The 14,420-nt window shown below is 38.3% G+C and overlaps 1 protein-coding gene across 1 annotated transcript in view; it reads left to right on the top strand.

The window, feature by feature from the left end:
• Window positions 1-14,420, top strand: part of plpp4 (phospholipid phosphatase 4) — a 67,326-nt gene that overhangs the window by 25,323 nt on the left and 27,583 nt on the right. The window contains exon 2 of the mRNA XM_083539160.1: window positions 12,326-12,434. Coding sequence (XP_083395286.1) covers window positions 12,326-12,434 — 109 coding nt within the window. The remainder of the gene's footprint in view (window positions 1-12,325; window positions 12,435-14,420) is intronic.

Genomic DNA, 14,420 nt, shown 5'->3' with positions numbered 1-14,420 from the left:
GACTCTGACACTTTAGGGCTGTAGTTAAGAAACCTTTATTTAGATTACACTTAGTATACACTGTAAATGTGCAAAGGATGAGTCCTCCTGAAAGGCATCTGCCAGCTGGTCTTGTTTGCCTGAGAATGTATATATTAATATGTGTGTGTGTGTGTGTGTGTGTGTGTGTGTGTGTGTGTGTGTGTGTGTGTGTGTGTGTGGTGGCTTCATATGAATTGCAGAAAAAAATCCTATGGAATAAAACTGTACTGTCATTCTACAGTACCTGTAAATAATATTTTAAAACTGGGTTCTTACTGAGAATCTGGTTGTCACATCTTGTACTCCTGTAATGTATTATCTTCTGATGCCAAATAAACCTTTTACCAATCAATCAACCTGAGTTTTGAAACCAGCTTGTGTGAACGTAATCTCTTCCTGTTTATGTACCATTAAAATGTGTGTGGGTTATCATTAAAGTCGAAGTGTGTATTAGTTTGGGATGGGGGTGTGGGTGGTTGGTCATTCACATTCAATTGTCAGCTTTTTAATAATGACCTGGTCAGGCACCAGTAAAGCCAACCAATAGCATATGCAACTTGCTGTTAATTTTATCCACATCGAACGAGCAAATTTTTTAGCTGCTTGCCCAGGCACTTGGAGTCCAGTCACATAAATGTATATTGATTACTCAAAGAGCAAAGGGTGGCTCACACCTTGGTCTCATAAAAAGGTAATAAAAGTTGTAAATGGAAGCAAAAGAAATCCAATGACCATTTGCAACTTACCATCCAATTTACCGCCGCAGAGTATCAATAATTATTCGACCCAGATGCAAATTCATCATACAAAAACAACACACTGCCAGACACAACAAATTCTGTTTATTAAATCAGTTATATAAGAACCTACAGTACGAGATACAGCACTGACCACAGGGATCACTGTTTTCAATTGTCAGCGGATTTAGGACTGGATATAAAGTATTGGCAGTTTGCTTTAGGGTATATTGTGTAGTGCTGATACATAGGAAAGTTTAGAAAATCAAGCAGGAGAGTCTTAGTCCTTCATTTTACATGTATTTTCACATCTATTTGATTATTTATTTATTTTTCACTTGTAATGTCAGGGAAATTCTGATCCCAATGTGAGACTTGATGAAAAAGTGTCAGACAACCTCTTGACTCTCCCCACGGCTCATAAAGAATAAGGAATAAATGTCAGACAAACGATAGCCGCATATACAGTACAGTAGGTGATCTTTCAAACGCAATAAAGATCATTTTGTCAATTCAGATCGTGGTTAAATGTACGTGAGGACCTGGAGCAGTTCCATCATTTGCAGGTGCTCCTCTGTGATTTAATTTCTGCCTGGATTGCCGTGTCTCTGTGTTACTCCCCCCCCTCCTCATCCTTCTCGTCCTCTGAGAAAATTATGGATCAAATTATGTACTGTTTTTTGGACCGCTGTGTCCTTGTTTAATCCCATCAATTCAGAGACTCCTGTGGATTTGCAGGCAGATGCTGCTTTTTGCATTGGAAAGGGAAAAGTAGGTTTGTAGTGGTGTAGTTGGTGTAAAAAATAATTTTTGTAAATCAGGTAAATGTGATTCTGCAGGCTAATTAAAGAGGATGTCAGCTACTGGAATGAAGCCACTTTATATATTTTTTTAAAGTCGCAGTATCTTACAAAGTTTCATGCTATAGAAAGTTTATCATGTCTTACCTGCGATCTGGACACAAATTTGATCCTGGATAGGAATGTAAAAAAGTATTACACCCAGTGAAACTAATCTCGTACAAATATGACTGAATTTTTATATATGTATTATTTTAGTAAAATACCTTATGAAACAAGAGTTTACCAGGTCGACATTAGATAAAGAAAACATTATAGAGTTGTGTAAATTAGTGAAGGCAATGTCCGATGCTGTAATATGCTCTGGTTTCCTCCCAGTGCGGCGTGGCAATGTAGCAGGTTATATTCACTGAACTGCTGGATGTCCAAATGGTGCTCCAAAAATGGCATGGGCTTCATTTTTGAGGGCAAGGCTGATCGGCTTGTTAGGGCGGGATGGTATCCATCCCACTCATGAAGGTACTTCTCTCATTTCTGGAAAGTATAGGTCATGGTCTCAGAACAGCACTAGTGACTGTGACTGTCCAGAGCCAAGGCCAGGGAGCAGACAGACAGGCTAAACCAACCGTCTGCTAGCCATCACTCAGGAGCCGACTCTGATTTTCTCGTAGAATTTGCAGATTTCATCACAAATCCAGCTACTTCTTTAGACAAAGCATCAATTGTTGGTCACTTTAATATTTATTTTAATAATCAGGAGGACAACAGCAGTTGTGTCCATTCTAGATTCAGTAGGAATTAATAAGAAGGTTATAGGACCCACTCATAGTGGTGACACACACCTGATTCTTTGGATTCAATATAAACAAATATAGTCCCAATTCCACAGGCTGAATCTATTTCAGATTATTACCTAATTTCTTTTCAAATCTGCCTCAGTCATAGCATTAGTACTGCGCCACGGGTCAAGGTCAGGTTTCCGAATTGGGGGTTGATAACTGGGTACATAACCAATGCTAATGGAAGAGTTTATTATTTTAGAACAGGTTCAGTTACTTCTGAAATTATATGTTTGAAGAAACTTGTAGGCAAGGGATCGAGAATACAGGTGGATGATTTTGATTAAATAAATTAATTTAAGTCATTTTTGGCTTGCTCATTAGAGACAAACTTACACTTATAAAGAACAATCTTATTTATTCTTTTTTACCATATTATCTGTGTAAAGCTGCTTTGACACAATGTCTGTTGTTAAAAGTGCTATACAAATAAAATGAATTGAATTCTATTGAAGGCCATGCTGCCAGCATGCTTTTATATTTTGGTGTCAATCCATCTAAAGTCTCTGCAGATATTTTGAGGCTATTTTTCAAATATCTGTCTGTAGGCATATATCCAGCAGACATGGTTAAAAATGATAAGCAACCCAAATGGGCAAACTAAAGATTAAATCCTAAAATGCTAGAAACTAATGATCTGTGAATGAAAACGTCCAAAGCATATTAAAATCCGAGCTTTAAATTGGTGTCGCAATTGCGTATATAAGCAGTGCTGATGTGTGGATGGTGCATGAGTGTTTAAAGAAGTACATAGAACAATTGGAGTCTACAAAGGGCCTGTGGAATATTAATACCAAAGGTTATAGACAATACAAAAAAGTTTTCAAACAATACGAACACAGAATCGTATGGGACGTTTTTTGGATGCTGTAGAAGTACATTTTCCCTTCACATTAACTAGAAGACCCAAACGAAGGAATCTTGGTCAGATGTCATCAAACTTTTGTCCATATAATGTACTTTAAGAGCCATCATTTTAAATAATTGCTTTATTTGTCTATAGACAAATAAAGGCAGGAAGAAACAAAATGAATGTTTTTACACAAATATATCAAGGTGTTTAATTAAACACGCACTATAAAATGGCAGAATCGATATTACTGGATGAGTTGGCACATGATGCCCCTGGTAGGCAGCTGATATTTAGAATACAGGTTTGATTTTTCTTTTCAGAGGATGATAAGTTGATTCAACTTGCCATGGCATCTGCTCAAATTTAAAAAGCTTTGTCATTTGCCTCCTAAAGTAGCGTGAAATTATTAGCAGTCATGTATTTATTTATTTTTTTTTTACTAATCTTTTTGCCATTCTTTTGCATTCACCTGCATAATTTCTCTCCACAGTTTGGCCTTTTCAGATGCTTCGCCAAATAAGCTGCTAAATCGTTACATTTTTTTGCTCATAGACGTACTTTAGCTTTTGTCTTAGATAAATTCTTCGTTTCTTTCACCATTCAGAAGCCATTTTGCAGTTGCTGCTCTGTTCGGGTGATCGCTATTTAGTGAAGAAGCGTTTGCAAAATGTTAAATGGGTACACACCTGACAGGCGATAAAGCTAGTTTATCAGGTAAAAAACAGCATGATGATATGTTTTTAAGCGAACCGACAGACTTGTCACGATCCGGCAGTGCACTTCAGGGAAATGACTGATGTTTTCCCAGTCTCCTGGATTCCCTCTTACAGCTTTCTCTGTTTCTTTTATTCTTTGCTGATGTTCTGGCCTTGCTAAAGCCACCCAAGAGAAATGTGTGACCTGCTGCTCATTTATTCACATCCAGTCTTCTCGTACCTACTTGCCTGGGGGACTCGTATTACCACACATCGATTACTGAAAGGGCATCGGGGTGATGCACACCTTGGGCACTTGAAAGAAAAGAAAGCATTAAATGCAGTAATGGAATCAGTGCAAATCTTCAGCTGGAGAAGTCACGGATTGGTATTCCGATATGCACAGCGGTGTGGGGATGTGTTCAGACAAGCGTGGCTTTGAAAAGATAGCTACTCTATACACTAGATCACGGGTCCCCAAACTTTTTCTGTGAGGGCCACATCATTTTTCTTTTCTTTAATGGGAGTCGGTCTGTAACAGAAAATGCCACGGGCCGGAGTGACTACCAGTGTTATTGTGGAGGTTTTATTATGGTTTCAATCTATTTATTATGCCTTATAATGCAGGATTAGTTTATTATTTTGTTCTGCACTGTACAGACAAATGAGCGTCACTTTTCAGGAAATATATCACTTATTAAAAGATCATTATGACTATCATATTTAGATTTTTGATATTCATTGCTATTGAAATTAAAACATTTGCCGTTTTCTGCTTTTGCCCTGTGTTTCTTCATTAAACTGCATTTACTGCACTTCGGTTTCCAGCACGTTCTTCCGCCTGACAATGTAAAATAGTACTGAACTTTACTATAGAAAAAAAAGTACTGAATCAGGAAAATGTGCTAAAGGAAATGAATGTGAATGCTGACTGCACCCCAGACCTCCTCATCTCACCTACATCACTACCTGACTTTACTAACACGCTTGTGGCTGAACAAATCTCCACAAATCTAGATAAAATTTAGTGCAACATCATCCCAGAAGAGTGGAGATTATTATAACAGCAGATGGAGAATAAATGTGATGCTCAAAAAGAGGCACATACAGTACCAATAAATCACAGAACTTTTTTTTAAGTGTGTTATTGACCACAGGCTGAAGAAGTGGGTGGTTTGCATATACGTGTTTAATTAGATAGATGTGAAGCAGGGAAGACAGCAGTCATAGATAAACGAAAGACAAAGAAAACAGCAAACCGTGAGCAGTAAGTGCTAATTAGAAACAGGTGACTAGTTCATTGAGATGCAGTGGTTCAGGAAACGTCGTTCCTGTCTCTGAAGCACTGCTGCTTTAAAGCCTGCATATAAAATAAATATCTTTAACCTTCTAGAAATGTTGCATAAAGGCAACAGGAACTCAGTAATACGATGCCGACTATACAAAGTGGTATCAAAATGTTTGGAGACTTTCTCTGTTTACAAGAAAGTATTTTATTTATCTACATTTCCACACCATTACCTTCAAAACAGTCCCCTTGCACAGCAATACAGTGCCCCAGCCTTCTTCTGGAACGCTTCTTTTCGAGGCGTGTCAAACACTTTCTGCATTTCGCACCGGATCTCTGCAACTGTGTAAAAAAACGGCGAGCTGCATCTTCATCTTCGGGAAGAAGGCGAAGTCTGCAGGCCAAATCTGGCGAGTAGGGTGGGTGCTTAAGTGAGATCATGTAGATAGTTCTCCCATGATCATCATGCACGAGTTGCTGAATGGTTTTGGGGGTTCAGCACGTAGACTCTTTTCCTGATCTCTCATTTCCTTCCGGCGATGTTCTTTCGCTCTTGAAGCGCGCATGCCGCTTAAAACATCTCGGATGACTCGTCGCGGCATGACGTCGCCGTATGTCAAACGTACGTCATGTCAAACGTCTCTGTGGCAGATTTGCTCAGGTTTCACACAAGTCAAGTCAAGTCAAGTCAAGTTTATTTGTATAGCGCTTTTCACAACAAACATTGTCTCAAAGCAGCTTTACAGAAAACAACAGTGAAGGTGAATGGTGTGCGTTTGTCCCTGATGAGCAAGCCGTGGCGACAGTGGCAAGGAAAAACTCCCTTAGATGATATGAGGAAGAAACCTTGAGAGGAACCAGACTCAAAGGGGAACCCATCCTCATATGGGTGACATCAAATCATATGGGTGACATCAAAATTCACACAGAATTTCACGTTTGCTCTTTCTTTTAATTTGCTGTCCGTGATGAGTGATTCCACCTCATATCTTATTGGGTATGTGAGATGTAAACTTACATGCTTTTTTTGGAGCGGATGCTGGTCAGCTTTGTGGGTTTGGCGAGCTTGTATGCAGAAGTTCTTCGATATTGTGTCTGCCTCTCTGGGAGGCGTGTGTTTCAGGGCGAAAAGACACTTTTCCATATGTCTGATAAAGAGTGCCAAATCCAGCGTGTGTTGACACCTAGCAGGATTGATGCTATTTTCAGCCTGTGTTTTTGTGTGTGTGTGTGTGTGTGTGTGTGTGTGTGTGTGTGTGTATGTGTATATACTCCCAGCCTGGCTGTTACTTAGACATCAGAGCCACCAGTAACCTGGCAGTAGATCAGCTCGCAGAAAAATGGCAGGGCTTCAGGAAAACAGATGAGAGATAAATTCTCATTTGAGAGTTTTTTCAGAAGCTTCCGGTTTGTTTGTTTGTTTATTTATTTACTTAATTAACTGATTTCTTCCCCAAAATTTCCTGGGCTCTGTCCTCACCTTGCATTTAACCTATTATTTTGTCTAAATTCCAACAAAAATTCTTCCTGGCTTATGAATAATAAATAAAATTAAGAGGTAATTAAGTTAAATGGAACCAAACAGTGTTTGCCGAAGTAGTCAGGATTAAGGTATCTCAAACTTTTATTATATAAAAAATAATTATAAAAAAATCTGAGTCAGAGGGATGTTATAGCACTTAGCTTAATTAAGTTTAGTCTGTTATGTAGATAAAATAAGGTATATGCTTTTTTTTTTTTATTGGCCGAACAATTCCCAGTAAATTCTAACTTCCAGCCCTCTGATAATCCACCCTGGAATCTCCTTCGAGCATAACAAAAGCTACAAGGCATAAACTGGCCACCGAGTCTGCTCTAAACCCAAAATCTTGTTCTCGCTTGTAAATGAATAGATGAAACATAATAGTTTTAGCCTTTAAGTGGAAAAAAGACATCATTCTGAGCTTAGCGTGAACTCCTTCAGATCCCCGTTGGGCTTTACGAGCTAAACCCGGAGCAAAGTCGAACCCTTGTCACAGATGCATGTGTTTATTGCTGCACTGAGCCACTGATCGTATCATGCCAACAAATACACTACTGCAATGACACTTTGTGTCTGCATTGCTCAGCTTTATCCACGACTGCATCTTTGCACCATCCATAACTTATGTTTATCATTGCACACTGTATATTCCACACATATTCATCCTGTATATACTGTATCATACAAACATTTATATATGTACATATATATCATGTTATTTGAGCATGTTATCTTCTTGACATGTCTTATACTTTTTGCAGTTATACTGTATATTACTATATGCACTATTTCTTACTGTATTACCTACTGCACCTTCTGTACATTAATCACTCTCACCCCTGTACATATGGACCCCAAACTCTCATTTAACGTACTACTATTTATTGAAAATAGGCCACTTATGCACTTGTGGTTAGATGCTCTGCAGCTTTACTACAGGCTGAGGAAATGTCTGTGACTAAGCTTGTATTCGGTACGGAGAATGCCGGACTCAAACACACATCTAGTGCTACAGAGAGCTACACAACACTGACTGCACAATAAAAAAAGCTTTGAGAATCATATTAGTGAAAGCAAGCCATACGATAGAGTGGAGGGAGTAAAGTTTTGAGCATGTAGTGCTCAGTGCTCACTGAACTGAAGTGTTCATATGCTAAACTTACTGCTAAATGCTCATGAATGCCTTTATATCAGTGTAACTCATGGTATCTTGTGTTCATCACTTTCACAATGTGTGTTTTTAGTAGAGGATAGAGGAATCAGCACCGATAGTTTTTCCGGGTTCCCATCCGATGTCATTACGAGAGCAGCCTCTAGAGGCAAATCACTGATGCCACATGCTGTTTGTGCTGCATGGTGTGCCCTATATTAATTAGATAATAATATTTATTATTAAATTCTTTTCATTCCATTTAATTTAGTACATTGATTTAGTACTGTTTCAAAAAAATTAAATAAATCAGTACTATTTTACATTGTTAGTTTTTTTTATCAATTGATTAATCTGTTAACGGCAAGTACGATCCTACCTTGGTATTGGTATCGGTAAAATCCACTATCGCTCGACCTCTAGTTTTTAGTTAGAAGAATGAGAGAATTTTCTGGTCACAGGAATTCGAGCACTTTCTCATACAGTCTTGTAGTTACAATTACCTTCTTTCAGTTTTTTGCTATAGAACTGGAGTAGACTCAAAGCTTTGTCTTTATATTTAAAAAAGAATCGAAAATATTTACTTTCAAATGCACAGTTTTGATTCATTATGATGATAAGTATCTGAATAGAGCGTGCAGATGTCATTAAGTGTCAGTTGTAGTACTTTAATGTTTTTTTTCGTAGTTTTGCTGTATTGAAAATGCATTCGTTTCGAGACAATACAATATTTACATTTTCTGTACCTATATCTTGTAATATTTGCTTCTAAAAGGGATCTGTACCTGCAAAAAAATTGAGCGATCTGACTGTTGATGCGGCGTTACTGCTGCTTCGCCCTGAATTATTAGTAATAGCTGCAAAAAATAAATAAATAAATTGAAAGCACTGTATCTAGCTTTTTTTTCCACTAAGGCTCCAGAGTATGTGAGTGTTTCCAACCGGGACTCGTGCTACTATTATTCCTTTTATCTGCACTTCAAAGAGGGCTTGGAAATACGATCATTTTGGCTGCTGTTCGTGTTGTTTGCGGATGCATTAGTGTTTTCGGAAAAACGTGCCCACGTCAGAACAAGGGCAAGACGGAGAGATTAGACCCTGAGGCAAAAGCAATGGCAGGGGATTAAAAGTTAAAATTTCTGCTGTGCCTTCGCCAGTTATGGATAGTTCTTCAGATTTACTCGTGTATATAGAGGAGGGCAGGACTGTGTGATGCATGGGCAGCAGTTTGATGTAAAAAACACAACGTGATCATATCCATGCTACTTAGAAGTAAAAAACGAGGCTGGGTTTATCCAGATTTACCCCAAACTTCAGTAATGAACATTATGATCAATAGTAATTTAATTATGACTGCCGCAATTCAATTATCATCTTTAACATCAATTCATCGATCAAAATAATGTTTTATCAGGTTAATAATATTGTTGGAAACATGTCATAGTCGCTTCTTCTGACTATTAAAGTTTTTATGGTTTGCGATCATTAACGCATGGTATTGGGTAACCAAGCACTAAAGGTGCACATTTATTAATTGTGAAATATGTTTTCTTTTAAATAATAAACAGTATTGGACAGATCAGTATTATTATCAATGCATAATCACTCCTAATAATCATAATTAAAATAATATAGAATTAAGACCTTATAACATCCTGTAATTCTACAAAGCCCCAAAACATTTATTTGGGTAATAAAAAAACTCTCCTTCACGCACAGAACTTCACTCATGTATGTTTTTTAATGAAGTCACCATGGGGATAAGTCACTTTTATCTCTGGCTGACATTTTGAGCACAGAGTCGAGTTGTTACAAAGTAGGACGCGCAAAAAAAAAATCGGCTGCAACCAAACTTAATTACGTGTTGCTAAAAAAAATGTATATCTCTGGGGTTATTGCACTTGCTATTGAACTGCACAAGGCAGTGGTGTGCATGACAGATTAATTAAACCCAGTCTTTACTAACGAGCACTTTTTAATTAATGTTGCATAAATAACACTTACTGCTGTAAATGCGCCTGGTACGGAGGAATCGCTTCTAAAATGATCAAATGTTGTGGAAGGAAAATATAAAAATGTATGTCTTTCTATCCTATTTTGTAAGAGCTGGACAAAATTAAAACAAATAGTCCTCTTAAGAAGCCCCATATAATTAGGAGGGATGGGTTTGGTGTTTCTGAGCTGCACTGATGCTGACGTGTTCGCAGAGGAATCAGCAGTGTCAGAAGACCCGAGATCGTGTAAAGCGTGGATGAAAGAGAATCGCCCGAGACTGATGCTGGATGAGACAAAGTTAGCCACTTGAGCCACTTTCTATTTATCCACGCTTTCATCTCGTCTACAGTTGAAAGCACAACGGCAGAAGATTGTTTACCTCGACTGATGGAAGATAATGCCCTGACACAAGTTTATGGGTAATTATGCTTGATGAATACGCTTGGAGGTGTAGAGACGGCGCCGGAAACACGGATACAGCGATGTGGCAGCTCGATGCAACAAACCTGTAATTTGGGACTCTCAAATGACTCTGCATTATTGTGAAAAACAGTCACTGCCTTGTTATAAAGCGCACAAGTCTCGCAATAACATGGAGCGTGTTTTTACCGTATTTTGACGATAATAGCGTTTTTTTGTTTTTTTTCTATTTACAACCAAATTGAACAAATGACCTCGTTACTTTTCCATTAAGAAGCGATTAGACGGATATTTGTAATGCTCTTACATGTACAGTTTTCGTTTAATGCGGGAAAATCAGACATTTTGCAAGGCGTGCTATAACTACGTCATTACTATTTTTCAGTGGGATGTTTCTGTAAAGAGGTATGAACTCTTTTAAGATCACATTTTGCTCCATTTTACCCCCGTTAGATACATCGCTGGCTTGCAAATCCTTTCTCTTTGACTTTAAGCTGAATCATGTGACCTAAAAACCCTAATAATTAGTGCTGCGTTTATACGAATCCAGATACATTTAAAAATGGCGTCTTTTGTCTAAAAATAGTTTTCCAAAATTTGCTTCGACCCGCAGCAATTTCCGCCCGGCGTTTATTTACTTTCCGGCTCTTTGAAATGTCGCGGCAACATCTAAAAACGCGGCTTCGTTTCCGAAACCCTCCGTGTTCTGAATGACCACCGGGGTAAAAGGGAGTGCACGTAGCCATACGGCTAAAGTAAAGTCGTCACAAACAAGCGCAAAAAGCCATGAATTGCATCATTACACAAAAGTTTGCTCAGTGCTCGCTGAGTTGAAGTGCTCACGTGCTAACTTCTTTACACCACGCTCGTGAAACGCATGGTATTAAATGACTTTACCACCACGTGCTTGTATTTCTAGAAGGAAAACCCTTTGAGGAACCTAAAATATTTTCCTTTGAAGGAATCAGGGAACTTTCTGTTACAGTACAAGAACCTTTATTTATTTATTTATTTTTATTCGGTTCTTGTTACCGACTTGGAATCGACCCAAAGCATGAAATTACACTTGCTTTTAAAAAGAAAGCAGGGTTTCTTGAATCTGAGTGTATTGTAAATGCATTGCTCGGCACAAGCCTAAGAGCACTTATGTTGCAGACAGAATAAGTTTTATTTTCAGAAATACATTTTCATGACTTTTCTTTGAAGTTTGTCCAGCGTTAGAGATTTCTTGCTGGTGGGGGGAGATGCTTCTGCAATTTACTAAAATTATGTGTGCAGTAAAAATACTGACAGGAAGAATATGAAGTAGGGTTTTTTTTTTTTGTTCTAATACTTTTGCAAGCCACTATAGGTGTAAATTATTGCACGAGACGAGACTAATGTGCAAAAAACCCTGTGTATTAAAAAGCACTAGAAATTGAAAAGAACTAAATATTTTCCCCTTTCAGTCAGCGTTCACATTCATCCCAAAGATGTTCAGTAGTGTTGGAGCTCTATAGCAGGAGATCTTCCACATTTTACAACCCATATAAAGCAGATCTTCATGGAGCTGGATTTGTGCAAAGGGGCATTGTCATGCTGGAGCAGGTTTGGTTCTCCTAGTTTAAGTGAAGGGAAAATTTCATGTCAACACATCCATGAACATCTGATGACTTTCTGCTCCACCATCTTTGTGCTAAAAATGTAGTAAAGACGCACATATGACTGGAAAGGTCGGCTGTTTCAATACTTTTGGTCATACAGCGGATATTAGATCGCAGTATCGTGGAATCTGTGCAAAGTTTGAGGTTACTGTCATGTAGAAATATATTTTTTGGTGTTTTAATAATTATTCATTAATAAAAATGTTTATTTTGGGATTACAGTTTTACTCTACAACTGCAGAAAATAGAAGATCACCTCAGAAAGGCAACCAGACAGCCTGAGTCGTATTAATGGAGATGAATAACATTCTCTTTCTCTCTCGCTCTCTCTCTTTCTTGTCCTCTCTCTCTGCCTCTCTCAGGTTCACCGAGTTCCTGGAGCCATTTGAAAGAGTTATTCAGCCTGAAGAGCTGTGGCTCTACAAGAACCCTCTGGTGGAATCAGATCTAATCCCCAAGAGAGTGATGTTTGTAAGTCATGGTTTTTTTGGATGTGCTCGAGAGTGGCTGCATTGGTCAGAGAGCAGGGAGTTCACGGTCATGTACTAATTACAAGAAACACAGACAAGACGCAAAAGCAGAAATCAAAGAAAATAGGACTGAAAGAAAACCGGACTTGATGGCATCAGCATGTGCAATCAGACTTTATATTGATACTGTAGGACCCCTGGGAGACCGGAGAGGAAGATTCGGGAAAAACAGTCACGATTTTAACTGAGCTCTGAGCTCGTGTTTGTTCGTTCGGAACCACATGTAAACCGGTCCACCGAGGACTCGCAGCAATCGCTCCGTCAAGCTCAAATTCACGCTTTGTGACTGTAGTGCTGCTCGATTAACCAGCACATCCACTCAAACTCTGTGGTCACTGTAAGCATTGGGGGTGTAAGAAAATATCGATACACCAAACTGGCGATATTTTGTCTGGCGATACTGTATCGATTCTCAAAAAAACAATAATATCGATATTAAATCATTAAAGATGATTTAGTTTTGAGTTCATATTTTGGCCGATATATGCAGTAGCAGTCTTCTTATCTGTGAACTTCAGTAGCAGGAAGTACTAGCATAAGGGCAGACCCCTAATATTAGCGTTAAAATCCACCTGTTTACTGAGGGCGCTCTGTACAAGTTACCCGTCTTTCCACCTGCTTTCTCTCTGTCCACGCTCGACTGCGCTCTCACCACCACGGAAACAAATAAACTAACTCAATACCGACTCGAATACAGGTTTATACGATAACCACGATAACGCCACACGCTGAGTACGAATTACATGACAAACGTGTATATATTTTATTACAGTCCTGAGGACACTGTGTGTGAATATAACGTCCGAATGAAACAAGACGCAGCGTGAACGCTCTGTGTCACGGGAAATTCCCAAAAAAAGGTCACGTCATGCGACAAATGTTTTAATATTACCCACAATAAAACGATTACAGCTCTCTCAGGACCACACGACATAATGCGATGTCATTTTTGCCTCGATTTAAGTCATTTGATGCTCTTTCAGGACGTCATCTGTGCGTAATCGGGGTGATATTCAGGGATGGGATTTATTTTAGATCATTTCTGAAATGTCAATGTTTTTAGTGCTTTAGAAGTTCAGATCTTTATCTGCGTTTGGATTAAACCCTAAAGTTGACATGGAATAAACTCGAAGGTTTTTTAACTAAATTTTTTTATATAAATGCACAAATCTGTCCCTCAGCTCAATCAGTTGATTTGTTTGTACGGTTGCAACATTCTGTAATGAAATTAGTTTGCGCTATTGCCTAAACTATGGACCTAAATGAATAAGCAATCTAAATTAAACCAGCATGACCGGGCAGATACTAAGGATGAAGAAACCACCCCTTATGAATACCTCAAACTTCAGTGAGCTCCTATTTGTATTTTTATTTGTTAATATATCTACATGTTATACTACATAAATATCTATACTGTACAAGTAGCAAAAGTAGAGATCTGCATTTTCCCCTGATTGTGAAGGAAAAAGTCTGCATATTTGTAATAACTAACTTTATAGAGACCAGTTCATGCTCTTTACAACCAAATCCTGGGCTCACATCCAACAAACTGAGTGCTTGTCCACTGCTATTAATTACTATTCGCTTTTATTTATTTATTTATTTATTTACATGAGGTCCAGAACCTGGATCAGTCTGAGCTATTTACTGAAAGAGCCGGTGATGGAAGAGCGCATCTAACAAACGTAGCTTTTAAAATAATTACAAAATATCATTTTGTAATTGAATGTTTAAACCATATTAATTGCTATTAAAGCAAAAAAATTAAATCAATAAAGAACATTATGACAAAAACCACTAGAAATGACTCAAAAGCAAGATTTGCCAGGACTGTGCAGGTTGCCAGATCTGATCTGCACGAAATCATGCAGATTTACAAGTAACGTGTCAGTAGGTATTTTAGTGTGGGTGGCAGGAGGACAGAATT

This window comes from Silurus aristotelis (genome assembly GCF_946808225.1).
Source record: "Silurus aristotelis genome assembly, chromosome: 4".
In the NCBI taxonomy this organism is placed as follows: Eukaryota; Metazoa; Chordata; class Actinopteri; order Siluriformes; family Siluridae; genus Silurus; species Silurus aristotelis.
This window is presented reverse-complemented; position numbering and strand designations above follow the sequence as displayed.